Consider the following 11,466-nt stretch of genomic DNA (forward strand, 5'->3'; position numbering starts at 1 on the left):
TAGACAACAATAATTGTCCTTTTCTAAATAATCAGTTAATCAGTTTCACAAGAAAAATTTATACATATGCACAAATGTCGATCGAAAAGACGATTTTATGTTCCGTTTTTGAAATTTTATGTTTACTTGCGAAAATGTTTCTTTGACTCCTTCTTACAATGTGTATATTTTCCAATTCCCTTACTCAGTCCTGTTATGTAATGACTTTAAATTGAGTAACATTTTTTTCTTCTGTACTGATTTTTATTGTATGTTAAACTCTATCCCAGTGATTAGGATTAAAAGAGAGAAGGTTGGGTAGAAAAGAAATAACTTTATGCGCCTTTTAAAATTCAGGAATATACTCAATGATGGTATAATAAAGGCTAATGCTATATTTTATTGATAGGAAACTTTGTCTTGATGGTACGTGAATCTTTAGTTAGAAAGTTTGGGTCTAACATTATACTTTTTTTTTTCGATTTGCAGCAATAAAGAGCTCGATAGATATACAGTAAAGACAAATATCCTTTGATGAAGAATGTATAAGAAAGCCGAAAACAGCAGAGCGACATTCTAACTCAAAGATAAACTAGAGGCCCTAAAGAGCCTGTGTCGCTCACCTTGGTGCCTATCATAAACAAAGGACACAGATGGATTCATGACAAAAATTGTTTTTTTGGTGATGGTGATGCGTTTGTATATCTTCAACCAACTTTACTGAACATTCTTGCTGCTTACAATCATCTCTATCTATAAGAAACCTAAGAATCTATCCCAGTAGTTAAATAATTTTGTAAAAATTTACAAAATTTACAAAATGTATACAAATTGTTAAAAACTGACTATAAAGGCAGTGGCGGATGCAGGAATTTTCGAAAGGGGGGGTGCTAGCCCAGGGCAAAAGGGGGGGGGGGGTGCAAAACATATGTCCCGATTCAAATGCATTGATCGGCCAAAATAAAGGGGGGGGTGCGCACCCCCGGAACCCCCCCTCTGGATCCGCCACTGAAAGGGCAATTACTCATTAAGGGGTCAACTGATCAATTTGGTAATGTTTACTTATTTTATTATCTTCAGTTACTGTCTTATTCATGTGTTTGTCACATCTCTTTTTATTTGACTGACCTGCTTGTTCTTCTGTTTGACATTCTATATCTATGCTCTCTTTAAGATAATTTTGTCCGTCACGTACCAACCAAAACACACCACCAATCAACTGTTTATAATTATTGTCTGCTATTTCTGTTTTTGACAAATATCTACAATATACAATACACGCAATTTTATACAGGTATACAACCAATAATGGCAGAAAGAGCAAGTAAATACTATAAAATAAATGAGTTTTCTTTTTAACAAAAATAAATATCGGTAATCCTCAGGTAAAACCGCTGAAACGAAATCGACCGAGTTTATACGAGTGAATAAATTATTTGTCTTCTTTGAAATTGTACATCCGGTGAATGCATATCGTCATCCTCCATATAAATTTGTTACAAATAACCTTAAATGACTGTAATAAACCAATATATATAAAGTTAAAGAAAAATAATGGTATATATGTATACCAAAAAATAACATTTAGAATTCAGAAACAAACAAAATATAAACAAATAATTCGATTTTCAATAACGAATAACAATTTTTCATAAGATTTGTGTACAGTTATATCATGGTTTGAAATTGTTTTGTGGCAGTATCTATATAATGATAACGAGAGTCTTTCTAGTGTGATAACATTTACCCAAAGTGTAAAGATCCATCATTTGTTATTCCAAAATGCACGTTCTGTACTCCTTCTGACTTCATAACCACTTTTCCATCGCTAATAATGTTACCTATAAAATGTATCAACTTTAAACAGTGAAGATTTACTGGACTAACTATAATCATCATTCAAATAACTTATAACCTACTTCAAATATCGTCAATATATGTTTAATGGAACATTCCAACTTTTCCAACCAATAGCATTAATTATTGCAATTTAATATTCATGTTATTGTGCTGTTGTCTACGGAAGCCGATAAGGGCCATTCAAAAAAAATTAATTATGTCGTAATTACGACATAGCATGTCGTAATTACGACATAGCATGTCGTAATTTCGACATAACATGTCGTTTTTACGACATCGCTATGTCGTAATTTCGACATAACATGTCGTAATAACGACATCACTCTGTCGTTAAAACGACATAGCTATGTCGAAATAACGACATGTTATGTCGAAATTACGACATGTTATGTCGTTATTACGAAAGAATTTTTTTTTTTTGAATGACCCTTATCGGCTTCCGTAGTTGTCGACTTATCGTATAACAGCAAATACTTTTATTAGTTACGCAACATTTTTGAGGGGAAGCTGATTTTTTTTTTTTAAATCAAGAAGCATTCTTGTCATTTTCTTTCGGATTTATCAGAACCTCTCCATAAGTAAATTCTACTACTCACGAGGAATGTTGCACCTACTTGACATCAATAATTGAAATAAAGTTATATGAATCAGACTTTTTTTGGAAATAAAGATGGCATAGCTTTGTTAAAAATTGCAATTTTACATCAGTTGCAAGTATTCCAAATTTAAATGAAATGTTTAGCAGTATGTCACAGTAATATTTTCCAGAACTTCAAATATAACCATTAAGTTGCGACATTGTTAATAAAGGAGTTTCTCATTAAAACTCTAATGGTTGAATAAAGGTACGAAGAATATAGTGTCTACATCTTTGACAACGGAGTTTTTATGATTGATTTCTAAAATTCTGCCTGATTAAAATTGAGAACGGAAACAGGCTAGGTAATGTTGTTGGTCTAGTTTTCTCATTTTTAAATTCTCTTTCGCCCTTCAACCTCTATTCTATGTATTTTATCATCCCGTTATTCCCTATAATGTTCTCTTTGTTTTTTCATTTCCTCCTATTCTTTATTTCTTTCAAATACTCTCTTTTCTGCTAAGCACATTACGACCATCATATATAATATACCTAAACAAACGTTGCCCGGTCTGGGATCAAAGAATCCAGCATTTACGGCAACAATACAAGATTTCTGTTTTGATGTTTCCATGACAGTAGATTTTATTTGATTCTGACATCCATCATGGTCACGTGGTTCCAATACTGATATTGTTCTGTCAGGATTGTTCACAATTGTAAAGTGCCCGTATGTATCCCGTCTGGTCCCTTGTAAGAAATCTCCTGTAATAAACGTAACACAAATATACTAAAAGAGGGGCGAAAGATACCAGATGGAATTTCAAACTCATAGATCGAAAATAAACTGACAACGCCATGGCTAAAAAAGAAAAAGACAAGCAGACAAATGATAGTACACGAGATACAACATAGAAACCTAAAGACTAAGCAACACTAACACCACCAAAAACTGGGGATGATCTCAGGTGCTCCACATATGGCACTCGCCGTGTTGCTTGTGTTATAATACAAATATATCGTATACACTGGAGGCTAAATGTATTAATAATTATTAATATTTAACAGTATAAAATTAGTACATATTGAAGTGAGAAAAATATTGAATGTCGAAGCAAATAGTTACGAGAAAACGCTTGCGAAATTCGAATTTTAATATACGTATTCAATTCAATACAAAAATTCTGTTACAAAGAAAGTAAAACCTCAGATGCAAATTCTTTATAATGACCTATTTTAATTTTTTTTCTACCGGTATTAAAAAACATTTTCAAAGTTTTCCAATTTAGATATTTGCTGTTAACCTTTTTTTTGCTCAGTATAAATAATATGAAAAATATGATAAGATTTAATGACATTGTCAATACGCGTGACAATTTCCAGGACATGAAAGCAGAACAGACTGAAAACACGTTCATGGTATAGACTAATAGTATTTTCCTCATGATTTTCGCTTCTCTTCTCTTGTTTTGTTTTTTTTATTTTTCCCAATATATTCGGAATCCTCCGGTTTTATCCATGAAATGAAGTTCAAAAAAAATCCCGCTAACCTCCACTTTTCTTTTCACAATTTTATTACATATAGTTTAAAAGCTATGTTTGAAAATGCCATCAATCCTTGCTATTTTTTAATGATTTTTAAAGAAATAGGGTGCCAATGTTAAATTATAACAAATCTGTAGAAAATTATGTTCCGCCAAATTTTGAATGGCTTATATTACGAAAACAAGCACACGGATGGACCCTTCATATTTTTTCCTTTTTTTAGTTCCTTTATTTTGAAGCAGAGTAGCGAACATCCTTAATACTGTTTGCTCCAAAATATAACTGTAAGCAACAATTACAAATGATATACATGTATATACTTATTCTCTAAAACCAATTAACAAAGGCACAGAGAAGTAGACATGATAAATTATTTATAACAGAAACATACCTTCCGATATGATGACTTTCTTCGTTTCTGCTATTGGGTGTATTTTGTGTTCTGCATTAAAACCATGCGCTCTCCGTTCTGCTTTTGTTATTCTACCATATTTAGGATGCTGTATATCTATTGTTCTTCCGTGGTTTTGTCGATTTGTATCATGATCCATGATACACTTCGTCATAATGTTTGCTATTTCAGACACTTGTTTATACCACCTAAAAATAAAATGCATGCAATGCTCATAAAAAAGTGAAATAACAAAAATACCGAACTCCGAGGAAATATCTAAACGGAAAGTCCCGAGGCAAATGACAAAATCAAAAGCTCAAACACATCAAACGAATTGACAACAGCTGTCTTATTCCTGACTTGGTACAGGAATTTTGTTATGTCAAAAATAGTGGATTAAACCTGGTGTAATAGCTAGTTAAACCACTCAATTGTATGACAGTTATATAAAATTCTATTGTAATATTGACAACGATGTGTGATAAAAACAAACGGACATAAAAGGTTATACAATTGTCTAAAATAGGGGTATAGCAGTCATTATTTTTCATAATCTAAATCCCTATCAAACAAACCAATATTTCAATAAAGAAAAAATACAGGCATACAGACAAAGCACACTAGCGAAAACAAAAGGATACAAAATTTTACCATAGCACAATAACACAATGACGTGATGTACAAATACCGAACCAGATCAAATATACACTACAAAATAGACTAAATAAAGGCAACAGTAGTATACCGCTGTTCGAAATTTATAAATCGATTGAGAAAAAAAAATACGGGTTACAAACTAAAACTGAGATAAACGCATCAAATATAAGATGAGAACTACGACACAACAGAAACACAACATTAAAATGTAACACACACAGAAACGAACTACAATAATATAACAATGGCCATTTTTCTGACTTGGTACAGGACATTTTAAGAAAATAAATGGTGGGTTAAACCTGGTTTTGTGGCATGCCAAACCTCCCGCTTTTATGGCAATGTTAAATATAGCATTAAAATGACAACATTACATGACAGGACTACAATACAAATAAATGGGAGAACATATAGGACAGAGAAACACACGAATAATAGCTAACAGTAAAAGTAATAATTTACAATGACAAATAAAAGAATACTATAACACGTAATAAGAAAAGAGGGGGGGGAAACCCTAAGGACATTTAAACTCATAGATCAAAAAATAAACTGACAACAGCATGGCTAAAAAAAAGACAAACAGACAAACAATAGTACACAATACACTACACAGATATAGAGATAATATGTTTCCTACTTTTAACAGATAATGTTATAGGCTAAATGGGGTACAATTTCCTCCAAATCTTTGCGGAACATAATATTTTGAGACAAATTTGTCAGATAAAATATTTAGATACATAGTGTGCTAGTCATCTTAATAAATACGATATAAATGGTATCAGCAAATACCACCTTGACAAAGAGCGAGGCTCGAATCCGTGTATCCATATATGGAAATTATTGATTCCATACATATCGTTTTATGTCACTAAATACCAAAACGAGTTATCTTACCAACTATCTGATTTGTTCCGGTATATAAGTATTTACTTTATAGCACTTATCGGATGAGCAATTATTATTTTAGTTTATTAAATGAGAAATCTTTATATTTACAATGAAACATAAAAATAAAATAATAAATAATTTTATGTTAGGTAGTAAAAGGACAAAAGTTTCTGGCGCATAAAATTAAATTAATCAAAAATAGTATGTACACAGCACATTTTTGTCAATATGATTCACCTCTATGAATAAACATGAATAAATATGTTATTTACACCAGTGCCCTGCTTTGGATAATATTCAAAGTACAAAACATAATATATCGTGGTACACTGTTATTTATACACTGAAACCGTTATATTGACAACCCACGCAGACTGTATATACTATAATCAATATTGCGGTCTGAGTTTATTGATGTTTATATAGAGTTCACCAACGCAGACTGCATATACTACATGTATATTTTATATTGCGTTCTGGGTTTATTGAAGTTCATATAGAGCGCATCCCGTGCAGACGTTCATACAATAATTAATATTTCGGTCTGGGTTCATTGAAGTTCATATAGAGTGCATCCCACACAGACGTTCATACAATAATTAATATTTCGGTCAGGGTTTACTGATGTTTATAAAGAGTACATGCTAGCTTGTCATCCATGCAGACAATACTAACTATATTTGATATTACCGTTGTATTGTAATGTAGCGCCGGGGCGGATCCACCCATTTTCAATAGGGTTCCAAGCCGAGGATAAAAAGGGGGGTCCAACCATATGATCCCATTTAAATGCATTGATCGTCCAAACAAATTGGGATTCAAACCCCCGAAACCCCATCTCCACCTCCTTTTTGATCCGCAACTGACGTGTAATTTAAATTCCATTAACAAGTAAAGTCTATTACTTGAATCTGGAGAAGTTGAAATTTAAAATGCTTAAAATATCAATATCTTTTGTGTCATTTTGTATCTCATAAAAGTTAGGTATACGCCTCATGTGTAAATTTTAGCATATATCTTGTGTTTCTCTTTCAATATCTGGAAACTTGTCTATTGACTGGTTACTCTATATAAATGTCACCGGATATATTTATCCATTTTGGTTCATTATTATGCATTTCATATTAATTGTGTTTTCCGTGTTATATGTTTTCCATTCATATCATATTCATATTTCATATCATCATGTTTCTTGACGATTGACGACAATAGTTTTGCGCTGCATATTTTGAAATAGACTATAGCTTTATACGCTATGCTTTGCTTTACGTACTCAATATTTAAATTAGTACAATAGAAAGTTAAAGCGATTCTTATTATTTAAATGATATATATTTATATTTAAATAGCATGAGTTTTGCATGAGCTCAAAGCGCGGCAATACTAACCATATATATATTAATACAATTTCACTTTTAAAGTTAGTCACTGGTCATTATTACAATCGGGGAGGCGGCAGACTAATGTCTACGCTGCAGGTACTTGTAAATTTATTTATTCTTTTAGCAATGTTTAAAATGTTTCAATTAAAGTAAAGTTATTTTAGTATTTCATATATAGAATTCAGTATGGCTTGAAAGCCGCATTTTGGTATATAAGTTAAGGTCAGAATAAAGCTCCGTTGCATGCAAATATTTCAGTATAGATATTGTTCATATTTATTGGAACATAATTGTAAACTTGGGTTACAATTTGTATACTTGCAGATTATATAATAAAGTATTTATATATTGGACGACTCATTAAATGCAGAAATGGCCCACACGCATTACAACGACAAGTTTATGGGTTTATGGTGATTTATCCCTCATCCCAAGTCGATTTTATATGGTGTTCCATTCTTCCTGCGACATTTTGGAGGTTCCACCGAGATCGTCCAACGTTTATTGTTATACAGTCAAATTCGAGAAAATGGTTCCGGAACAATTAGTACCGCTACTTCATGGTGAGACAACAACCACTTGTCAACTTTGATGTCAGCAACTGCTTTATATATTGTGAATTTACGACTGTGAAACCCTGTTGTTTGAAAGGTATATTTGAAATTCATATTTCTTATAGTGCGCATATCTACCGGGAAGCTCATACTACATCATGTAAATATGTTTGATGTTATTTATTATTAGTGAAAGTCAATTTACAAATTTCAACTGAAACATGCACGGTCAGCATACCTGTGAAGGTGAATGTGTATTGCTTTATCACGTGACAACCTAGACATAGAAGGAATTTAATCGATCAACGTTCCGCACGGATGGAGATTTTTACAACTGTTGCCGGTGAACTGTAGTAGTATTTATTTGACATTCATTTATGAAAACAAACTGTTATAAATATTTATTGATTTAAAAATTCATTGTGTTTTATTGTTTGAATATATTTTATCATCTTTACTGTATTTTACAGATTTGATTATTGTTTGTGCATGAATAGAAGCACGCACCTGATTTAACAAGTTACGCACTAATAGTTACAGCAGCGACGTAAGAAAGCGACTTGCATTGACACAGACATATGAGTAAGTTCATCATCATTACATCATTTTCATTTCATTCATGTGTATTGTCCTTGTTTTGTTTTGTTTATTTTGTGTTGTTTTTGTCGTTGGTTAAAGTTCAAGTGATGGCTGAAGCGGAGTCAAAACAAGGTTTAAAAACTGAACCTAAGATTTCAGAAGAACACGTTCAGAAAATGATTGAGTTTTTGAATCATAATACAAGCTTTAGAGTTGTAACATCAGATGAGTTTGATAAATTAAGTAGTGAGAAGCATGTATCTTTTGGACATAGTACTCCTATAAGGGGAACTACTGCTCATACTAAGCCTCCTTTGGCACCTGTTAGGTCTTCGTCTATAGCAAGAGTGGCAACTTATGCTGCAGGTTTTGGTAATAATACTACCGTTTCTTGTTCAAACTCTTCATATGCAAAACCCAAGATACCTGTATTTTCTGGGGAAGAAAAAAGTGAAGTGTCTTTTGACGTATGGAAGTTCGAAGTTAAATGTATAATACGGGAAGGTAATTATACAGATACTATATTATTGCAGTGTATAAGAGGGTCCCTAAAAGGTAAAGCTAGGGGTTTATTGTTATCACTCCCAGATGGGGCTACACCCACACAGATTATTGAAAAATTAGATGGGATATATGGAAATGTGTTCAGTAGTGAAGCATTGCTTCAAAAGTTTTACATGGAAACTCAGAAACAAGGTCAGTCTGTTGCTGATTATGGTATGAGACTTGAAGATATTGCCCAAAAAGCTGTTGAAAAAGGTCAAATTAGCTCACAGGCTAAAAACGACATGCTTAGATCAAAGCTGTGGTCAGGTCTCAGAGATCCCCTTTTGAAAAATGCTAGTCGTTATAAATACGATACTGTTGAAAAATTTGATCAGTTATTAAAAGAGATCCGATCTATTGAATTGGACTTATCAAATTATGCCTCAGGTTCTGACAATAAGATTCAACATCAACCTGCGGTTGTTGAACAGTCAGGTATGCAAGAGATGATTAAGTCCATGAAGCTCTTGAATACTAGAATGGAATCATTTGAGGGAGAGTTAAAGAAATTAAAAGAAAGTAAACCTGATGATCATACAAGTTCGTCAAATAGTCAGTTTCGTGGCCAAGGTCGCGGGAACTATCGAGGGTCTGATAGAAGGGGTAAATTTAATAATAACCGTGGCTGGCGTGGCCGTGGTTATACAGGAAACCAACAAAACCAGAATTATAATTCTCAGACGAGGGGTTTAAACGGGTAAAGGTCTCGGTTGAGGGACAAACCAGAGACTTATATAGGCCTGAGAATGTGCCTAGTCCCAAACTTGTTGATACTTGTACGCAGAGCATTCTTGCTCAACGTATGATTGGTTTAGCAAATGAATCTTTTATTTACATTAATAATACAAAGTGTAAGGCTTTGATTGATACAGGGTCCATGATATCAACAATATCTGAAGGTATGTTGAATGAGTTAACACCTCCACCTGAATTGAAAAGTTTAGATGACTTTAGCTTATCAATTAGTGTGGCAGGAGGTACCACTTTACCGTATTTAGGTTACATAGAAGCTAGTATAAAGGTTGATTTTGTAGAGCAAGATTTTATGATACCATTGTTGGTTGTCTCTCTTACTGATTATAACAAAAATGTACCTGTTATTATTGGTACAAATGTTATCAGATTGTTAGATTCATGTTCTATGGTTGGTAGACAGCAAACTAACATAGACAAGATCCCAAGAGAGTGGGATATTGCTTTTAATTCTATCAAAGATGAAGCAATAGGTCAAGTTTACTCTACGAATAAAAATCCCATCAAGATCAAACCTTTATCTGTCTTAAATGTATCTGGTTTAGCAAGGTCTAAGACACCAGAAGCATGTACAGTAGTGACTGAGAGTCTGTCAGATGACTTGTCAGATGTGTCAGTATGTCCACGGGTAGTAAACGTTAAGGGGTCAACTTGTCGGGTCCCAGTTAGAATATTTAACATGACGGCCAAAGCTATGGTCATAAAACCTAAAACACACTTGTGTTCTCTGAACGAGGTTAAGGTTGTCCGTCATGTAGATGTGCACAGTGCTGAAAGCGCTGTTGATGAAGAGAAAGGGAGTTTGTCTGATCAGGAGTTATCATCCCTAGGAATTAACTTAGAGAGTTTCGATGTTCCTGAGGATACTAAACTCAGATTGAAAGGTTTAATTAGCAGGTATAGGTCTATTTTCTCCCAAGGACCCACTGACATTGGGCTCACAGATCTGATGGAGCACGAGATCCAGTTATCAGATGACAAACCCTTTAGACAACCTTACAGGCGTATTCCTCCAGCATTGTTCGATGAGGTAAGAGAACATGTACGTGAAATGCTGGAGGCGGGCTGTATAAGGGAGTCTAACAGTCCTTACGCCAGTAACGCGGTTCTCGTGCGTAAGAAGGACAGTTCTTTGCGCTTCTGTTTAGATTTTAGATCTTTAAACAAGAAGACAATTCGGGACAGTTATTCTTTGCCTCGCATTGACGAGACAATTGATTGTCTAGCTGGGGCTAAATACTTTACGCGACTGGACCTTCGATCGGCATATTGGCAAATGGGCATTAAAGAGTCAGACAAGCATAAGACCGCGTTTTCGTTAGGTCCATTGGGGTTCTATGAATTTAATAGGCTCCCCTTTGGTCTGACAAACGCAGGGGCATCGTTTCAAAGATTGATGGAAAGATGCATGGGAGAAGCTCATTTACGTGAATGCTTAGTATTTTTAGACGATATTGTGGTATTTTCACGTAACATAGATGACCATTTTGCTAGGCTTGAGTCTGTTTTTAGTCGTCTTAAACACCACGGCTTAAAACTCAAAGGTAGCAAGTGTGAATTTTTTAAGAAGGAGATTAAATATCTTGGTGTTATAGTGTCCGCCGACGGTGTCAAAACCGACCCAGAGAAAGTTATAGCAGTCCAAAATTGGCCAGCTATAAAGAGCATTAAGGACCTTCGTAGGTTTATAGGTTTCACTTCCTATTATAGGAAATTCATTAGAGACTACGCTAAGATTGCAAAGCC

General features: G+C 33.8%; 1 protein-coding gene across 1 annotated transcript in view; it reads right to left on the bottom strand.

Moving 5' to 3' along the window:
- The window catches only part of LOC139498173 (N-acetylglucosamine-1-phosphodiester alpha-N-acetylglucosaminidase-like), a 38,700-nt gene that overhangs the window by 8,235 nt on the left and 18,999 nt on the right, over nucleotides 1-11,466 (bottom strand). Inside the window, exons 2-5 of the mRNA XM_071286506.1 lie at nucleotides 4,353-4,561; nucleotides 2,969-3,181; nucleotides 1,727-1,820; nucleotides 1,108-1,241 (exon numbers count right to left, since the gene is read on the bottom strand). Of these exons, the coding sequence (XP_071142607.1) occupies nucleotides 1,108-1,241; nucleotides 1,727-1,820; nucleotides 2,969-3,181; nucleotides 4,353-4,561 (650 nt within the window). The remainder of the gene's footprint in view (nucleotides 1-1,107; nucleotides 1,242-1,726; nucleotides 1,821-2,968; nucleotides 3,182-4,352; nucleotides 4,562-11,466) is intronic.

The sequence above is a fragment of the Mytilus edulis genome, chromosome 12 (assembly GCF_963676685.1).
Source record: "Mytilus edulis chromosome 12, xbMytEdul2.2, whole genome shotgun sequence".
Lineage (NCBI taxonomy): Eukaryota > Metazoa > Mollusca > Bivalvia > Mytilida > Mytilidae > Mytilus > Mytilus edulis.